The following is a 19846-nucleotide window of genomic DNA, read 5'->3' on the forward strand; positions in this document are numbered from 1 at the left end:
CAGTGGATGTGTGGAGAACCAACTGAAGCCTGGCACCCCTGGTAGATTGTGTGACTCGGACACTGATGCTTCCCCATACCTTGGGGTTGGGAACTGAAACCAGAGAACTTGAAATACTGTCCTAACCTGTGTGCTACCCCCTCCCCCCACCACCCACTGCCATACCTCTGATTTTTCACCTTCTTTACTTTGGAGATGACACTGCGTTTCAAATATTGACTTCTGATTGGCTAAAAACAGGCTTTTTTTTGAGCCAATGCAGGCTCAGAAGTCTAAGGACTTCACAGTAGATGTGACCAGATCACCTTTTGCGATGATGTTTAATCATCAAAAAGAAAAACATCACCACCTATAAGTTACCCACTCACTGGTGCCAGCAGTCTGGTTGCACTCTAATGAGGTCATCTAAGGGTTAACTTCAAAATAAACATAGTGAGAGAGGAAGTAGTAAATGGTTTACCATATTTGAAAGTTCCAGGCCTAGAAGCAAGAAAGAAAATAACAGAGGCTCTGACCATCATTTTCCAATCCTGTCTGGCTACAGCAGTGGAGCTGGAGGACTGCGAGTGCTGTACCGTTGTTTAAAAAGGGAGAAAGAGATAGACCGAGTAATTACAGGCCAGTCAGCCTAACCTCGGTGGTGGGAAAATGATTGAAAAAAATTCTGAGGGACAGAATAAATCTTAATTTAGAAAGACACGGATTTATCAAAGACAGTCAGCATTGATTTGTTAAGGGAAGGTCGTGTCTGACTAACTTGATTGAATTTTTTGAGGAGGAAACAAGGCGGGTCGATGACGATAGTGCATTTGATGTAGTCCATATGGATTTTAGCAAGGCTTTTGATAAGGTCCCACAATGCAGACTGGTCATGAAAGTAAAAGCCCATGGGATCCAAGGCAAAGTGGCAAGTTGGATCCAAAATTGGCTCAGAGACAGGAAGGAAAGGGTAATGGTTAATGGGTATTTTTGTGACTGGAAGGATGTTTCTAGTGGGGTTCCGCAGGGCTCAATACCAGCAAGGTCCCTTGCTTTTTGTGGTATCTATCAATGATTTAGACCTAAATGTATGCGGTATGATTAAGAAGTTTGCAGATGATACAGGAATTGGCCATGTGGTTGATAATAAAGAAGAAAGCTGTAGACCACAGGAAGATATCAATGGACTGGTCAGGTGGGCAGAACAGTGGCAAATGGAATTCAATCCGGAGAAGTGTGAGGTAATGTATTTGGGGAAGGCTAACAAGGTAAGGGAGTACACAATAAATGGTAAGACACTGAGAAGTGTAGAGGAACAGAGGGACCTTGGAGTGCATGTCCACAGGTCCCTGAAGGTAGCAAGCCAGGTAGATAAGGTGATTAAGAAGGCATACGGGATACTTGCCTTTATTAGCCAAGGCATAGAATATAAGAGCAGGGAGGTTATGCTTGAACTGTATAAAACACTAGTTAGGCCACAGCTAGAGTACTGCATGCAGTTCTGGTTCCCATATTACAGGAAAGATGTGATTGCACTAGAGAGGGTACAGAGGAGATTTACGAGGATGTTGCCTGGACTGGAGAATTTTAGCTATGAGGAAAGATTGGATAGGCTGGGGTTGTTTTCTTTGGAACAGAGGAGGCAGAGCGGAGACCTAATTGAGGTGTATAAAATTATGAGGAGCCTGGATAGAGTGGACAGGGAGGACCTATTTCTCTTAGCAGAGGATTCAATAACCAGGGAGCATAGATTTAAAGTAATTGGTAGGAGGTTTAGAGGAGGCATGAGGGGAAATTGTTTCACCCAGAGGGTTGTGGGGGTCTGGAACTCACTGCCTGAAAGGCTGGTAGAGGCAGAAACCCTCACCACATTTAAAAAGTACTTGGGTATGCACTTGATGTGCCGTAATCTACAAGGCTACGGACCAAGAACTGAATAGTGGGATTAGGCTGGATAGTTCTTTGCTGGTCGGCACGGACACAGTGGGCCGAATGGCCTCATTCTGTGCTGTAAATTTCTATGATTCTTTCCATGAAAGGACTATCAATCAAAGTTTGAACGGAAAAGTTTTTCAAATGAAGGGACAGCATCTTCGAGAAGCATTCGGCAGGGCGCTCTTGAAACCGTGTCAGAGAGATGCCGGTACCTGTTTGCGCTGAAACTTGTCCATAGCATTCTTCACCCGTTCCTGGTAAGGATGTGCAAACTCGTTCTCCATTCGTGGAATAAATCCAGTGTAACCTACACCGAGCAATGAGAGGAGGAGAGAGTACCGTTAATCTGTACACAGTGTGCTGCCGCTTATCCTGCTGCATCCTCCTCACCGCAACAAAGACGTCTAATTGTCAACTAGCTCAGGAGTCTCAGATACTCAATACTGAGGCCCTGTAAACCCACAGGATGCTGTCTCAGTGGTAGTACCACTGCCCCACTGTCTGCCCCACCTGTCTGCCACTGTCTTACCACTGTCTGCCCCACCTGTGACAGAGACTGTAGGTCTCGCATTGGACTCTTCAGTCACCTGAGAACTCACTTTTAGAGTGGAAGCAAGTCATCCTCGACTCCGAGGGACTGCCTATGATAGTGATGTTGCTGGTATGGTGCTCACTGGTGCCCTCAGCACCAACCCTGCCGGGGTTTGTGTGGTAAGTGAGAGGGCACCTCATTTACACGGGGCTTTGCGCATAAGTGCCATCTCCAGTGTCTGCCTGTCCCATTCAAACAGAAGACTGATAGCCAGCTGCATTGGGGCGGGGGAGGGGCGGGATTGGCTGGTAAGGCTTGGAAGTTGACCCCCTTTCTGAACCTTAGGCCTCTTCACTTTGGATGCCTTTGTGTAAGGCGGATAATCCAGATGTATCCCGGGCCTGGCACCCCGGTGGAGCCCACTTGCAGCCAGCTGAAGGCCGATATACATTATCTCTCTTGATGCACTGGCCTCCAGAACCAATGCTCGGTCCCTAATCACTGGGGAAGTTGGTACTCCTGGCACAGGAAGGCCCAGAGCCCGTCCGGCCGCTTGCCATCACTTGTCCTGTGACGATGGCTGAGGTTCCTCCCCTTAAAAGGGAGGCTGCAATACCCTGGAAACAGGGCAACCAGGTTCCTGCCGCATTCTGGTGCGTTCCACCTCAAGTCTTGTGGGATCACATTCCCAGGCCTCCCTCCTGTGGAATCACATTCCCAGGCCTCCCTCCCCTGGGATCACATTCCCTGACCTCCTGTGGGATCACATTCCCAGGCCTCCCTCCTGTGGGATCACATTCCCAGGCCTCCTTCCTGTGGGATCACATTCCCAGGCCTCCCTCCTGTGGGATCACATTCCCTGACCTTCCTGCATAAGAACATAGAAATAGGAGCAGGAGTAGGCCATTTGGCCCCTTGAGCCTGCTCCACCATTCAATAAGATCATGGTTGATCTGACACTGGCCTCAACTCCACTTCCCTGCCCTCTCCCCATAACCCTTGACTACCTTATCACTCAAAAATCTGTCTATTTCCACCTGGGACAGAGAATTCCAAAGATGCACAGCCCTCTGAGAAGAAATTCCTCCTTATCTCCATTTTAAATAGGTGATCCCTTATTCTGAAACTATGCTCCTAGTTCTAGATTCCCCCACAAGGGGAAACATCCTCTCTGCATCTACCCTGTTAAGCCCCCTCAGAATTTTTTACGTTTCAATAAGATCATCACTCATTCTTCTAAACTCCAATGAGTTGAGGCCCAGCCTGCTCAACCTTTCTTCATAAGACAACCCCTTCATCTCATGAATCAACCTCGTGAACCTTCTCTGAACTACCTCCAATGCAAGTATATCCCTCCTTAAATAAGGAGACCAAAACTGTACGCAATACTCTAGGTGTGGTCTCACCAACGCCCTGTACAGTTGTAGCAAGACTTCCCTATTTTTATACTCCATCCCCCTTGCAATAAAGACCAATATTCCATTTGCCTTCCTAATTACTTGCTGTACCTGCATGCTAACTTTTTGTGTTTCATGAACAAGGGTCCCCAGATCCCTCAGTACCACAGCATTTTGTAATCTCCATTTAAATAATAATAATTTTTTTTATTTTTCGTACAAAAGTGGATAAACTCACATTTTCCCACATTATACTCCATCTGCCAAATGTTTGCCCACTCACTTAGCCTGTCTATATCCCTTTGTGTCCTCCTCACAATGCTTTCCCACCTATCTTTGTATCATCAGCAAATTTGGCTACATTACACTCGGTCCCTTCATCCAAGTCATTAAGATAGATTGTAAATGGTTGAGGCCCCAGCACTGATCCCTGTGTCACTCTAGTTAGTTTGCCAACCTGAAAATGATCCATTTATCCCAACTCTCTGTTTTCTGTTAGTTAGCCAATTTTCTATCTATGCTAATATATTATCCCCAACCCAGTGAGCTCTTATCTTGTGCAGTAACCTTTTATGTGGCACCTTATCGAATGTCTTCTGGAAATCCAAATATGTTGCATCTACTGGTTCCCTTTTATTCACCCTGCTCGTTACATCCTCAAAGAACTCTAGAAAATTTGTCAAACATGGTTTTGCCTTTCACAAAACCATGCTGACTCTGCTTGACTGTACTATGATTTTCTAAATGTCCTGCTACTACTTCCTTAATGATGGACTCCAGCATTTTCCCAAGGACAGATGTTAGACTAACTGGTCTATAGTTTCCTGCTTTCTGTCTCCCTCCTTTCTTAAATAGGGCAGTTACATTTGTGGTTTTCCAATTCACTGGGACCTCTCCAGAATCCAGGGAATTTTGGTAGATTACAACCAATGTATCCACGATCTCTGAAGCCACTTCTTTTAAGACTCTAGGATGCATGCCATCAGGTTCAGGGGATTTGTCCACCTTTAGTCCCATTAGTTTGCCTAGTACTTTGTCTCTAGTGACAGTGATTGTTTTAAGTTCCCCCCCCACCGCAATAGCTCCTTGATTATCAATTATTGGGATGTTTTTAGTATCCTCTACCATGAAGACCGACATCAAATATTTGTTCAAAGTCTCTGCCATTTCCCTGTTTCCCATTATTAAATCTCCAGTCCCATCCTCTAAGGGACCAATGTTTACTTTAGCTACTTGTATCCTTTTTGTTTGTTTCCTTTTTATATACCTATATATACAGCGCTTACTGTCTGTTTTTATATTTCTTGCCAGTTTACTCTCATATGCTGTCTTCTCTGTCTTTATCATTTTTTTTAGTCATCCTTTGCTGCTTTCTAAAAATGTCCCAATCCTCTGGCCTTCCACTGTCCTTCGCAACATTGTATGCCTTTGTTTTTAATTTGATACCATCCTTTACTTCCTTAGTTAGCCAGGGATGGTTCATCCTTCTCTTGGCGTCTTTATTTCTCACTGAAATAAATCTTTGCTGAGAGTTATGAAATTTCTCCTTAAATGTTTGCCACTGCGTTTCTACAGTCTTACCCTGTAATATATTTTCCCAGACCACTTTAACCAACTCTACCTTCATACCTTTGTAATTACCTTTATTTAAGTTCAGGACACTAGTTTGAGACCTAGCTTTCTCACCCTCAAACTGAATTTGAAATTCTACCATGTTATGATCACTCTTCCTAAGAAAATCCTTCACTACAAGATCATTAATTAATCCAGACTCGTTACACATTACCAGATCTAAAATAGTTTGCTCCCTGGTTGGTTCCACAACATATTGTTCCAAGAAACCATCCCGCATACACTCTATGAACTCTTCCTCAAGGTTACCATTGTCAATTTGATTTTCCAATCAATATGAAGATTAAAATCGTCCATGATTATTGCTGTACCTTTTTTACAAGCCTCCATTATTTCTTGATTTATACTCTATGCCACAGAGTGGCTACTGTTATGAGACCTATAGACTACTCCCACCAGTGACTTCTTATTACTTCTTATCTCCACCCAATCTGATTCTACATCTTGATCTTCTGAGTCAATATCATTTCTTACTACTGCACTGATCTCATCCTTTATTAACAGAGCTACCCCACTCCTTTTCATTTCTGTTTATCCTTATGAAATGGCAAATACCCCTGAATATTCAGTTCCCAGGGTTGGTCACCTTGCAAACACATCTCTGTATTGGCAATCAGATCATACCCATTATTTCTATTTGTACTGTCAACTCATCTACCTTGTTATGAATGCTTCGTGCGTTCAGATATAGAGCTTTTTAATTTTGTCTTATGTGTATATGCTCTGTCCCTACTTGTCCCACTCTGGTTATCATTACCCCTATCGCTACCCTGCACTTTTACCTTCTCCTTTCTCCTGTGGGATCACATTCTCTGACATCCCTCTGATGAGATTACATTCCTTGGCCTCTGAAGAGCTGGACAAAATTGGCACCAATGATAAAAATAAACTGCTGCTAAGATTATAAATTGTTTCATGATTCATCAAAAGAGGATATTTGATTCTGTTTGAACACAGGATTCACAAGTACAATCTAAAATAAAATTGTGTTTTACTGTATGTCCAATCAGCCTGTGCCACTGTGAGTTATGAAGCTGGGCAAATCTTATAACAGAAGTATGTTTAGGTAAAATCCATTAGGCTCAACAAATAGATCAGCACCACCTGAACATCTCACCCCATATCCCTCAAACCCACCCACCCACCTTCTTCCCGTATCCCTCAACCCCACCTACCCACCCTCTCACCATATCCCTCAACCCCACCTACCCATCACCCTCTCACCATATCCCTGAACCCCACCTACCCACCCTCTCACCATATCCCTGAACTCCACCTACCTATCCTCTCACCATATCCCTCAACTCCACCTACCCACCCTCTCACCATATCCCTGAACTCCACCTACCCACCCTCTCACCATATCTCTCAACCTCACATACCCACCCTCTCACCATATCCCTGAACCCCACCTACCTACCCTCTCACCATATCCCTGAACCCCACCTACCCACCCTCTCACCATATCCCTGAACTCCACCTACCTATCCTCTCACCATATCCCTCAACTCCACCTACCCACCCTCTCACCATATCCCTGAACTCCACCTACCCACCCTCTCACCATATCTCTCAACCTCACATACCCACCCTCTCACCATATCCCTGAACCCCACCTACCCACCCTCTCACCATATCCCTGAACCCCACCTACCCACCCTCTCACCAGATCCCTCAACTCCACCTACCCACCACCCTCTCACCATATCCCTGAACCTCACCCTGTCCAACCTCTACCCATATCCCTCAACCTCACATACCCAACCTCTCACTATATCCCTCAACCCCGCCCCTACCCACTCTCTTACCATATTCCTCAACCCCAACCTGCCCACCCTCTCACCATATCCCTCAATCCCATCTACCCAACTTCTCACCATATTACTGAATCCCTTTTCTCATCAGAAACACATCTAATTGCTCCTCGACCTATATACTGTCCCCTTCTCTGGTATGTAATTCCGCAAGTCGATTACCTTTTGGTTGAAAGAGTTCCTCTCAACTTCCTTTCAGCTACTCCTAAATGAAATATCATCCCATTGGATTGAAATCGAGCAGTGGGACATGGTAATGGGCTGAAACATTCACTGTCTGCTGTTTTAACTCAAATGTAACTGGTTCACACATTCCAAGGAACAGGCTTTGGTTATCTTGGACTTGTCGCCTTTCAGTCTAAATTATTTTTCTGGATTGTTCTTGTCACGTACCTGAGACTCCTCTCCTCTGGATTTCGGGAGGTTGGATCGCGAAACGATGCTTGTGCTTGTACAGATGAGTCCAGGTTACTGGATCCACGTTTGCAGCCACCGGTTTCAGTGGCCTGTTCTCACCGGCGACTGCCAGCTGAGAAAGGGAATGTCACCACATTAGCCGGAACTGTAATATCTCGCCTATGCCCTGGTGTAAGTATGAGTGTTCTGTTACTGTAGGTGCTATTGATGCCTCTTCCCTTCTTTGTTGCCCCTCTCCCTCTTCGCATGTTCCTGGGTGTTGCAGTCCAGTGTATGAGCCCAGGCATTAGTTCAGGTGTGAGTGTTAACCGTGTAGTTGCTCCCCTCTATGATACTCCCCACAGCCAGTAGCTCCATGTTGTGAGTGCAGTCCATTTTCGACAGTATCCACCATTTTTCTGTGAACTTTATACTCCTCTGGGTGCTGAGTGAATGGAACAGTTTCTGACTTCAGCCTCAAGCACTTCCAGTCAGGTATAGAATAGTTAGCTGCAGTCTTAAGCTCCCGCTCCTCTGCCACAACAGTGGCCTTTAGCCCCAACCTTGGAAGAGCACCCCTACTTCACTGATGTGACACTTTTCCATTCTCCATGTGGCTTCTCCAAGCTTGCCAGTTAGTGCAGCATTGGAGGTAGTTCTGAACTGTAGACCTTTGCCCACTAAGAGGTCTGTCCAAACTCATTTCAAGTTGGACTCTTATAGCCAGAGGGAACATTCTTCCCCTCAGATTGAACCCATGTCCCTCCTCACTCCTCATAATTAAATAATAATCCCATTGAGTTGAAATCAAGTTGTGCCATATGTTAATGGTGAATGGTCAGTATCTAAGCTCCTCCTATCCACTCCATGCATGTGTGCAGCTGCCGATGTAGGTGAGGGTGTTAAACTTCCTGTTCCCCTTAGCGTCCTATAGTTTGTACCTTTCTTCCCCCATCCATATAGATGATGAGCACGGGCTCTTTAAGTTTTTGTGCGTATTCCATTTGCCGTCTCCGTAAGTCTAGTCCAGACTCAAGGGTCTGCTTGTAGTAGCTTCCACCATAGTTGAATAACTTTTGAGGGATGTAGCCTGATGAATAAAGACAGTGAGAGATGAGACGAGTGCGAGAGTCACCACTGTAACCTGGTCCTCTGGGATGTGACACATTGGATTTATCTCAAGGGGGCTGGAATACCAAGGGTGGAAGTTATGTTACAGCTGTATAAAGCTCTGGTCAGACCCCAGCTGCAGTACTGTGTTCAGTTCTGGGCCCGCCCTCAGGAAGGATATATTGGCCTTGGAGGGGGTGCAGCGCAAATTCACCAGAATGGTACCGGGGCTAAAGGGGTTGAATTATGAGAACAGGTTGCATAGACTAGGCTTGTATCCACTTGAATATAGAAGATTAAAGGTTGATTTAGTTGAAGTGTTTAAGATGATTAAAGGATATGATGGGGGGGGGGGGGGAAGGGCGGTAGTGGAGGTCGCAGCGGCCAGAAAACCTGAAATGCATGGGTTTTACGAAGGTGCTGCCTAATTAAATGGCAGGACCTCATTCAGCCGGACGAATTGAGAGTTGGTTGGCTAGCAGGCCACAGCTGGGGAGTGGAAAGGAATGGAGGGTTGGGAGAGATCCTGGAGGCCGGACAGGACATCACGGAGGGTCGGAGAAAAGATCGCAGGTGGTCCAATCGCAGGGATATGGAGGTGAGGGAGCGGTGGTATTTCACAGTGGTGGGAGTGGGGGAAGATCGTAGGGGTGTCTGATCGCGGGGGGATTGGTGGATCACTGGGGTGGGAATTCCGTCTACGGAGTGAGGGAGGATGTCGGTTGATCACAGTGGGTGGGGGGGAGGGGTACCGATCGCGCTAGGTATCTGATCGCGGGGGGTGTGGGAGGTAGATCACGGGGTGGGGTCCATTCACGGGGGATTCGGTCATGGCGGGAAGCAGGTTTGCTTGAGGTTCCGGGGGAAAGCACTCCTGTTCCTCCTGACCTACTTGCAGTGAGGGAAAAGCACTCACCTGTTGGATCTGGCCTTTCTTGCCTCCCTCCAGCTGCCGGGTATGCCGAGCCCTGGAAAACTCAGTCCACAGCTGTTAAATTTAAAACTGGTTCATTTTGAGGCACGGAGTCTCATTAAAATGTTTAAATGACTAACCGCCTAAGGACTGCAGGTTAGTCGCTCGTCCCCTAACTAGTCTCCGTTAGAACCTAGGGTTGGGGTTGGGTGTCATACTTTAAAAATTTTAACTTCTCCTGTCCCTCTCCTGCCCACCTGGAGACGTTAAAATGATCCCCCTGGAGTCGAGTTTTGTTTTGTTTTGAAGCCCGCCCATAACTTGTAAAAGTGAAGGAAGGAAGTGTTAGTGGCGATTGTTGTCATTGCTCAGTAACTGAAAGGCAAAGCACAAGCTGTCTGGGACTGTCGGGAAGCATAACTGTCCAGGGTGCAACATATTCGAGTCCTACCGCTGATACTGATCTGTGGAACATTACAGGGCTTTGGATTGCCGCTTCCAAGGTAAAATCCTTGGTCTCAATTAATTTGCGGAAAAGAAGTCCCTTAGCATCTCCTCCTTGCAGGCGTCTGTGAACTTACAGAGGCTGGCCAAACGGCGGAGGTCTGCTACGAAGTCCGGTATGCTCTGTCCTTCACGATGTCGGTGAGTGTAGAATCTGTGTCGGGCCATATGTATGCTACTCGCCGGTTTGAGGTGCTCCCCGATCAATTTGCTAATTTCTTCAAATGTTTTGTCTGCCGGCTTTTCGGGTGCTAGTAAGTCCTTCATGAGCGCGTATGTCTTTGGTCCGCAGCTGGTCAAAAGATGAGCACTTCGCTTGTCGGCCGCTGCATCCCCCAGCCATTCTTTCCTAATGAAGCTTTGCTGAAGCCTCTCGACAAAATCATCCCAGTCTTCCCCAACACAGTACCGTTCCTCTGTGCTACCGGTGGCCATTCTCGTGGGCCGTGAATTCCCGTTTCTCGTCGCCAATGTAAAGTCCTTACTCTACAGCATGAAACCACACGAGGCACATTCTGGGGACAAAGTCACTCTGTGACCTTAACTCTTTATTCACAGGACTCCAAATATGTTGACCCTGCGTGGGACCTCCCTTTTTATACCTGTGTGATCAGGTAAGGAGTGTCTCCCACAAGTTCACCCCTAGTGGTCAAGGTGTGCATCTAGGTTGAGAGTATACAGTAATACAGTGGTGTTACTTGTGGTTACATACATGACAGATTGGGTTTTGGATCTGTACCCTGCCACATGTGACTCACCGGTGTAGCCAGGAACAAGTTTCTGTGGGTGGACCTGGTCCGACACATCAGGGAGACAATATTCCTCATATTCCAGAAAATTGTCATCTGGAGGCTCGGTTGTTGGCAACAGGATCGATTGGTCAGCTCTCACAATTTTAGGATCCTTCAGGATATCATGGGTAGTCTTCCCGTAAGTCTTGCCAGTACGGAATGGGAATGTCTGGGTGTACCCTCCATATCTGTACCAAAGACAAAAGCAAACATAATTTCAGAATGACCACTGACAACAGCGCCTTTCATGACGTCAGGACGTCCCAAAGTTCTTTACTGCCAATGAAGTACCTTTGAAGTGTAATTGATGCTGTAATGTAGGAAATGTGGCAGCCAATTTGTGCACAGCAAGCTCCCACAAACAACAATGTGATGATGGCTAGATAATCTGTTTTAGCGATTGAGGGATAAATATCGGTCATGACACTGGCAGGAGAACTCCGCTGCTCTTCTTCAAATAGTGCCATGGGATCGTTTTTGTCCACCTGGGATGGCAGACGGGGCCTTGGCTTAATGTCTCATCCGAAAGATGGCACCTCCGACAGTGCAGCACTCTCTCAGTACTGCACAGGAGTGTCAGCCTAGATTTTTGTGCTTGATTCTCTCTCGAGTTGTTAATAGATATAGGGCCTGAGTTTGGTTGACTTAAACTCGGCGGTCTTCATGTTTTCTGGGCGCTCTTCCCTCCGAGCGAGTTTGGTCAGGTCCTCATGCCGGCGGGGAGAGAAGACCGCTGGGGTATGTCCGCTGGTGACAAAAGTCCTCCCGCCCACTCACTCCCCAGATTGGTCCGGGCAGTCCTCCGCTCCAGCAACAGAAGAGACCGCCACGTGGAGGCAGGTCTTACCTGAATGGTAAGTATAAAGACCTGCAAGAAAAGCTTAGTGCACTTCCTTTTTTCATTTCTTTTGCAGGGATTTTGGTCAATGGGGTCCTCTGAAGAATTTCTAGTAGTTTTTATTTTTGCCGTTCCCCCCTGCCTGGGCCTGGCTCTATCCTCGGCGTTAGTTTGCCGAGGATTGCATTTGCCACCCAGCATGTGACCTAGCGCCCGCTGCCACCCAGAATCGGCATGTAAGGCCCATTTTTCCACCGGGAGGTTTTTTCTACATTTTTTCACCAAACGTCCACCCAAAGTACCATCATGATCTTAGCAATCTTTTCGACGGTACTTGGTCGGACCTTAGATTTCACCAAACTCGGGCTCATACTCACTGATTGGTACACACTGGCCTCCAAAGATTGACGCCCTGGCCTAGAAATTTGGTAGCCCCTGAAATTTAGCGCGGAGATCTCGAGGCGCCATGTACCCGCGCCTGTTTGGAGCACTGCAGGCAGCATGTGAAATTTGTGCTGCTTGCTACTTTGCATGATTGCAGCGTTCAATTGAGTGCTGAACTCACTGCTGAGTGGCTGAACGCTCAGCAAGGGGCCTAAGTTTGTGCGAGGCTAGCTCCAATTAAAGCTAGCCTGGACAACTTAAAGGCAGACTGCACCTCTTAAAGGGAAGGTGCCTTCTGCCTGCAACAAGTGGTGGAAGTGCTTGTGGGGGCTACTGTCTGAAAAAGAAGAGTGCAACAGGCCAAAGAAAGGGCTCAAAGATTCTCCAGTGCAGCACTGGAGGCATTGGTCCAGGAGGTCAACTCCAGGAGAGAGGTCCTCTTCACACAGGTGGCCAGGAGGCCCTCCAAACAACAGACACGATTGCAGTGGGAACAGATAGCCCATTGCCAGCAGTATAGCTGTGAGTACCTAGACTCAGTGCAGGAAGAAGTTTAATGACCTCACACGCATGGTCAAGGTCAGTGGATTCATCTTCAAATGCCTTATCCCAGCATCTGCACCCCAGGCCTCACACACTGTTCAATACAACAGATTCCCACCACTCACCTACTAACAGTTTCTATCAAATACAACTCATACCTCACAGCTTCACCTCACCCGCACACACTTACCACTGCTGCAAGCCTCACATCCACATCTCACAGATTGAACACACTGTCAGCTATTCAACCATGTCAACTACATCACCTAAACACATTACACCACACTCGCTGACTCACTTCCCTTTCACTTGCAGGAAAATGTGGTGCTTAACAGACCTTAACCGTCGGGGATCAGGCTCATGTGCATTAGCTCACTCCCTTGGAGGAGACAGTGCTGGCCATTCTTGGCAGGGGCATGACTGAACCCATGGCCAGTGGTGGGGCTGAAGGAATGCAAGATGCCGGTATTCTCATACGCCATCCTCCTTCCCACTTCCCCGTCAATCTCTTTTGATTTAGAATCTGCACATGGTGTAAGCATGCAGCTCTTGCTTCCACCCTTCTATTACCACAACTCTACCCTTGTGCCTTTCGCATTTCAGACACCCAAGAAATGCAACCTGCCAACCCAGTGGTCGAAGAACAAGAGCCTTCACACTCCCAGCCACCAGCTCAGGTACCGAAATCCCACGTACTTTAGAGGATAGGTTACATGCGGGATCTGCATGTGGTGAAACACCGGGCATGAGCAACCTGCAGCCAGGGCAGGGGGAAAGGGTAGCTCAGGTGCCAACTCCCTGGAGAGCGAAGTCGCACACGAGTTCTGCTGCGTAGGACTCTGATGAAGACTTCAATGGTGCGGCCTACAGAAGAATGCTGATGGGTATGCACAATGAAATGCTTGATGCATTGGCAGCCCTGCTAGAAAGCTTGAATGCAATATCAAGGAGCATAGAGGAGTCCAGCTCCAACCTCGCAAAGGGCTTTGGGTGGAACTTGGAGCCCATCCTTTCCAGTGTGAAAGGGATGGGCAGATCAATTAACACACTTGTGGACCTTACGCTGATGCCGTGTCTGATGGCTGAAGTCTCAGCTTCCATTGCAGCACAAGCCCAAGACACTCAACATCTGAGTGCTGCAATGGAAGCTCAGCCTGAAGTCATCCAAGCACAGACTGCTGCCTTCATGGCTGGGTTTACTAATGTGGAAAGGGTGTCACAGCAGTCCAGCAGATTAATAGGATAGCTGAGGTGCTGCCACTGGGGTGTAGCAAAGGATAAAAGAAAAACTTCACGATCACCGGATGTCTCAAAGCGCTTTACAGTCAGTGAAGTACTTTTGAAGTGTAGTCACTGTTGTAATGTAGGAAACGCGGGCAGCCAATTTGCACACAGCAAGCTCCCACAAACAGCAATGTAAAAATGACCGGATAATCTGTTGTCTTGTTTTGTTGATTGAGGGATAAATATTGGTCAGAACACCGGGGATAACTCCCCTGTTCTTTGAAATAGTGCCATGGGATCTTTTACGTCCACCTGAGAGCAGACGGCACCTCCAACAGTCAGCCTAGATTTTTTTGTGGTGGGAGGCATTTGTCCTCCCACCATTGCCACTCTGCCAGTGCCCTTGCTGTTGTCTGTCAACCAGCCACCCTTGCCAAGGTGGTGCAGTCTAAAGCCGGGCCCCCGAGGCCTAGAACTGCTTGAGGTCATCCTACAAGGCGATTTGCAGTCTCCCTAACTGAAAGTCAGCAGCCTTCCACCAGCCAAGCTGCAGCCACCGCGGGTAGCACTGCGTAGGAGCACTAGGATAGGCAAAGACACTCGCAAGATAATCACTAACAGAATGCACAAGGGTGGTGAGTTAAATTTTTGGTATCATATTGAATAGATATATGGATAAAGTTTGATTGGAAAGTTTGCTTTGTGGTGACTTTTATTTCAGCACTAGCAGAGACCTGCAAAACATTTGTAGTCAAATTAGTATCTTTATTGCAACAATACTTGTTTAGACTATCATCTTCTATAGAATCAACATTGATGTCCTCCCTCCCTCTCTCCCTCCCCTCTCTCTCTCCCTCCCTCTCTCCCTCCCTCTCTCTCTTACTCTCCTTCCTTCTCTCCCCCTTCCTCTCTTCCCCCCATCATCTCCCTCCCTCCCTCTCCCTCCATCTTTCTCTCTCTCACTGTTCTTCCTTCTCCCACCCTCCCTCTCCCTCACACCCTCTCCATCCCTCCCTCTTCCTCCCACCCTCTTCCTCCCTCTCTCTCCCTACCTCCCACCTTCTCCCTTCCTCCCTCCCTACCTCACTCCCGCTCCCTCTCACCCTCTCCATCCCTACCATCCTCTCCCTCCCTCTCCCCTTCCTCCCTCTCTCTCCCTCCTACCCTCTCTTTTCCCCTCCCTCTCTCGTTCTCCTTCCATCTCTCCCCTCTAGCCCTCTCTCTCCTCCCCCTCTCCCTCTCATCCTCTCCCTTTTCATCCCTCCCTCCCTCACACCCTCCCTCTCCCTTCCACCCTCTCACACCCTCTCCCTCCCTCTCTCCCACTCTCTCCCTCCCAACATCACCCTCTCTCTCTCCCCTTCCTCCCTCTCTCTCCTCCCTCCCCCTCCCTACCTCTCTCCCCATCCCTTCCCTCCTCTCCCTCTCTCCCATCCCTCCCTCTCGCCCCATCCCTCCCTCTCGCCCCATCCCTCCCTCTCTCTCCCCTTTCCTCCCACTCTCCCCTGCCTACCTCTCTTCCCCTTCCTCTCTCTTTCTCTTTCTCCCATCCGCCGCTCCCATCACGCGCTCCTCTTGGCTCCGCAGTACCACCTGGGAGGCCCTGTCACCGCCGCATCCACTGCCACCTCCTCATTGGAGCAGACCCAGCGTCCCACCATCGCTCCCCTCCCTGATTGGTTGTGAGGCCAGGCCGGCCCTGATTGCCCATTGGTCAGTGCAACTGTCACCACGTGCTCCCAGCCCCTGGCCTCGCCCGCGCTCCTAGACAGACAAAAACTGACTTATTATTATAGATTGTGGCCAAGATGACTGTGATGGCCAGTAACAGAGGGAAGGTAAGGTGCGGGACTAATGTTGAATATGGGAGTGGGGTTGCGGTCACTTGTACCACATGATTCGATCCTTGCTATCCCAGCAAGAAAAGGGCTGTCTGGGTTCCAACCTCCCATCTGTTTCCACCCCCTCATCTTCCTCTTTCTCCTGCTGCTGAGCTGGTGGCCATATCCCTGGTGGCAAAGGCTGTGCCATCATGATGGCCAAGCTGAGGAGAATACAGCAGACCATGATAAATTGAGACACATGAATAGATATATCCACTGAATGATACACACTGCCCCTAATAGATATACACACTAAATGGTACAAAAATAAATTAAAAACTTGCATTTATATAGTGCCTGTCATGACCACAGGACCTCTCAAAGCACTTTACAGCCAATGAAGGACTTTTGAAGTGTAGTCCCTGTTATAATGTAGGAAACGGGACAGCCAATTTGTGCGCAGCAAGCTCCCACAAACAGCAATGTGATAATGACCAGATAATCTCTTTTAGTGATATTGATTGAGAGATAAACATTGGCCAGGACAGCGGGGAGAATTCCCCTGCTCCTTTTTGAAATAGTGCCATGGCATCTTTTATGTTCACCTAAGAGGACAGACGAGGCCTCAGTTTAAGGTCTCATTGAAAGACGGCAGCTCCAACAGTGCAGAATTCCATCAGCACTGCACTGGAGTGTCAGCCTAGATTTTTGTGCTCAAATGTCTGGAGAGTTGCTAATAGATATATGTCATGTATCTTACATTATTATATATAACTGTATCCTAACATGCTATACATGACTGTAACAAGATATGACCTGTAAACACCAGCATACCTTACCACCAGGGGTGCACTTGCAAGAGACAGGTATATAATGACAGGTCTCAGGCAAGTGCAGCATTCCAGAGCTGTGAAATAAAGGTGCAGGTCCAGAGTGACCTTGACTTCACTACATGTCTCATGTGAATCTGTACTGAGGGGACAGGACTTTACAGTGGTGACGAGTTACGGGATTATAGAATCCACAGAATGGTGAACAACGGATCAGATGAAAAGTATAATGCGGGAGACAATTGGGAGGACTTTATAGAAAGGCTCCAGCAAAGCTTTGTAACCAAAGACTGGTTAGGCGACGATAAGGCAGACAAGAGAAGAGCCCATCTCTTGACCAGCTGTGGCTCAAAAACATACGCTTGAATGAAGGATCTGTTGGCACCCGAGAAACCAGCAAGCAAATCGTTTGAAGAATTGAGCACACTGGTAAGAGACCACCTGAAGCCAGCGAGCAGCCTACACATGGCCAGACACAGGTTCTACAACTACAGACGCTGTGTGGGCCAGAGCATACCCGACTTCGTGGCGGAACTTCGGAGGTTGGCTAGTTTATGTGAGTTCTCCGATGAACTGAGAAGAGAAATGCTGAGAGACTTTTTCATTGAAGGAATAGGCCATGCAGGCATATTCCGAAAGCTCACAGAGACCAAGAACCTGACCTTAGAGGCAGCAGCACTGGTTGCACAGACATTCTTGGTAGGGGAAGAAGAAACAAGGTTGATTTACAATGCAGGTACGACAACTAACGAAATATCAGAACAAGAAGTTCACAGCACTAAACAAGCTGCTACCCCCACACACAGACAAAACAGGGAGAACAGGCTCTCGACAGCAGGCAGAAGCCATCAAGGGCCACAGGAACGGCCGTTCACACCTCATCAACCCACAATGCAAGCAATCAACTACAAACTGAGAGAAGCTCAAGAGAGATCAGCCAGACGCAGCTCATTTTTTGGGAACACTTTGAACAATGGAATAGGTCTGTGCCGGTGGTGTGGGGGTGGGCACTCGTCAAAGGGATGTCGATTTCAGCAGGCTGTTTGCAGAAATTGTGAATATACAGGGCATTTGGCCCGCATGTGCAAAAAAACAGCAGCTCGGCTGGTATACGAATCGGATGGGTCAGAAAGCGGACGAGAAGATGGTGGGGACAGTACCCGGGACACCGATGTCAACACGATCAATGACTGATGCTCCTACAACAGGACGCCTCCTATAATGATGTGGGTCCTACTCAATGGGATATCTGTCAACATGGAGCTGGATACGGGAGCGAGTCAATCTCTCATGGGCGCTCAACAATTTGAACAACTGTGGCCGCATAAAAGAGACAGACCAAAACTCACAAGGGTCGACACCAAACTAAGGACCTGTACCAAAGAAATCATACCAGTCCTCGGCAGCGCCATGCTCTCTGTCACACACAAAGGGACAGTGAACCGACTTCCCCTGTGGATTGTCCCCGGAGACCCCCCAGCACTGCTGGGGAGAAGCTGGCTGGCAAAACTAAACTGGAAATGGGATGATGTCCATGCCATGTCATTAGAGGAATGGACCTCCTGCTCAACAGATTTGAACATCTCTTTCAGCCAGGTGTGGGCACTTTCAAAGGGGCCAAAGTCAAAATCTACAACACACAGGATGCTGGACCAGTCCATCACAAGGCCAGAGCTGTACCCTATGTGATGAGGGAAAAGATTGAACACGAACTGGACAGGCTTCTGCGGGAAGGCATATATCACCTGTGGAATTTAGCGACTGGGCAAGTCCCATCGTCCCAGTTATGAAGCCTGATGGATCTGTACGAATCTGTGGGGCTACAAATCTACCATAAACAGAGTTTCCCTACAGGACCAGTACCCGCTGCCCAGAGCGGAGGACTTATTTGCCACATTGGCTGGAGGTAAACACAAGAATTGACCGAGGAATCCAAGCTACTCACCACCATCAACACACATCGAGGCCTTTTCATGTACAATCGATGCCCATTCGGCATCAGGTCAGTAGCTGCCATATTCCAGCGCAACATGAAGAGTCTGCTCAAGTCCATCCCGGGGACGGTTGTATTTCAAGATGACATACTTATCACGGGCAGGGACACCGATTCCCATCTCCATAATTTGGAGGAAGTACTAAAGCGGTTGGATCGGGTAGGCCTATGAGTCAAGAAATCCAAGTGCCTGTTTCTCGCACCCGAGGTTGAATTTTTGGGCAGAAGGATTGCCACTGATGGAATCTGCCCAACAGAGTCCAAAACAGAAGCAATTCGCCTGGCACCCAGGCCCTGGAATATCTCAGAACTGCGCGCCTTTCTCAGGCTACTCAATTACTTTGGGAACTTTATGCAGAACTTAAGCACGCTGCTGGAGCCTCTCCACGTGCTACTCAGGAAGGGGTGCGATTGGTTTTGGGGGACACCCAAGAACGCACCTTCAATAAGGCACGCAACCTTCTGTGTTCCAACAGTGTTTTGACTTTCTTTGATCCAGGTAAAAAGCTAGTTCTCACATGCGATGCGTCAGCGTATGGGGTCGGGTGCGTTTTGCAACATGTCAATAGTGCGGGCAAATTACAACCCATAGCTTATGCCTCCAGGTCACTTTCGCGGGCGGAGCGGAATGGTAGAGAAGAAGGCGCTCGCGTGCCTGTACGGGGTCAAAAAGATGCACCAATACCTTTTCGGGGCCAAGTTCGCGTTAGAAACTGACCACAAACCCCTCACGTCCCTCCTATCCGAGAGCAAGGCAATAAATGCCAACGCCTCGGCGCGAATTCAACGGTGAGCACTCATGCTGGCGTCCTACGACAAAGCATAAGGCACAAACCAGGCACAGACAACTGTGCCGACGCGCCCAGCAGGCTACCCCTGGCGACCACGGAAGGGTCTGATGAACAGGACTGTGAGATAGTCATGGCAATCAATGCCTTTGAGTCCACAGGTTCACCCATGACGGCTTGCCAAATCAGAGCCTGGACAGCCAGCGACCCCACGTTATCCTTAGTAAAAAGATGTGTCCTAACCGGTAACTGGGCAGAGGCTCGCGATGCCTGCCCCGAGGAATTAAAACCCTTTCACAGGCGCATGCATGAGCGATCACTACAAGCAGACTGCCTGATGTGGGGCAGCCGAGTAGTCATGCCTCTGCGAGCACCCGGGGATCGTTCTCATGAAGGGCATAGCCAGATCCCATGTCTGGT

At 48.2% G+C, this 19846-nt stretch overlaps 1 protein-coding gene across 1 annotated transcript in view; it reads right to left on the bottom strand.

The window, feature by feature from the left end:
• The window catches only part of LOC139232757 (ciliary microtubule inner protein 2A-like), a 32590-nt gene that overhangs the window by 8806 nt on the left and 3938 nt on the right, over positions 1-19846 (bottom strand). The window contains exons 2-6 of the mRNA XM_070863260.1: positions 15938-16036; positions 10971-11191; positions 8627-8775; positions 7683-7818; positions 2127-2221 (exon numbers count right to left, since the gene is read on the bottom strand). Of these exons, the coding sequence (XP_070719361.1) occupies positions 2127-2221; positions 7683-7818; positions 8627-8775; positions 10971-11191; positions 15938-16036 (700 nt within the window). The remainder of the gene's footprint in view (positions 1-2126; positions 2222-7682; positions 7819-8626; positions 8776-10970; positions 11192-15937; positions 16037-19846) is intronic.

This window comes from Pristiophorus japonicus, chromosome 20 (assembly GCF_044704955.1).
Source record: "Pristiophorus japonicus isolate sPriJap1 chromosome 20, sPriJap1.hap1, whole genome shotgun sequence".
Classification (NCBI taxonomy): Eukaryota; Metazoa; Chordata; class Chondrichthyes; family Pristiophoridae; genus Pristiophorus; species Pristiophorus japonicus.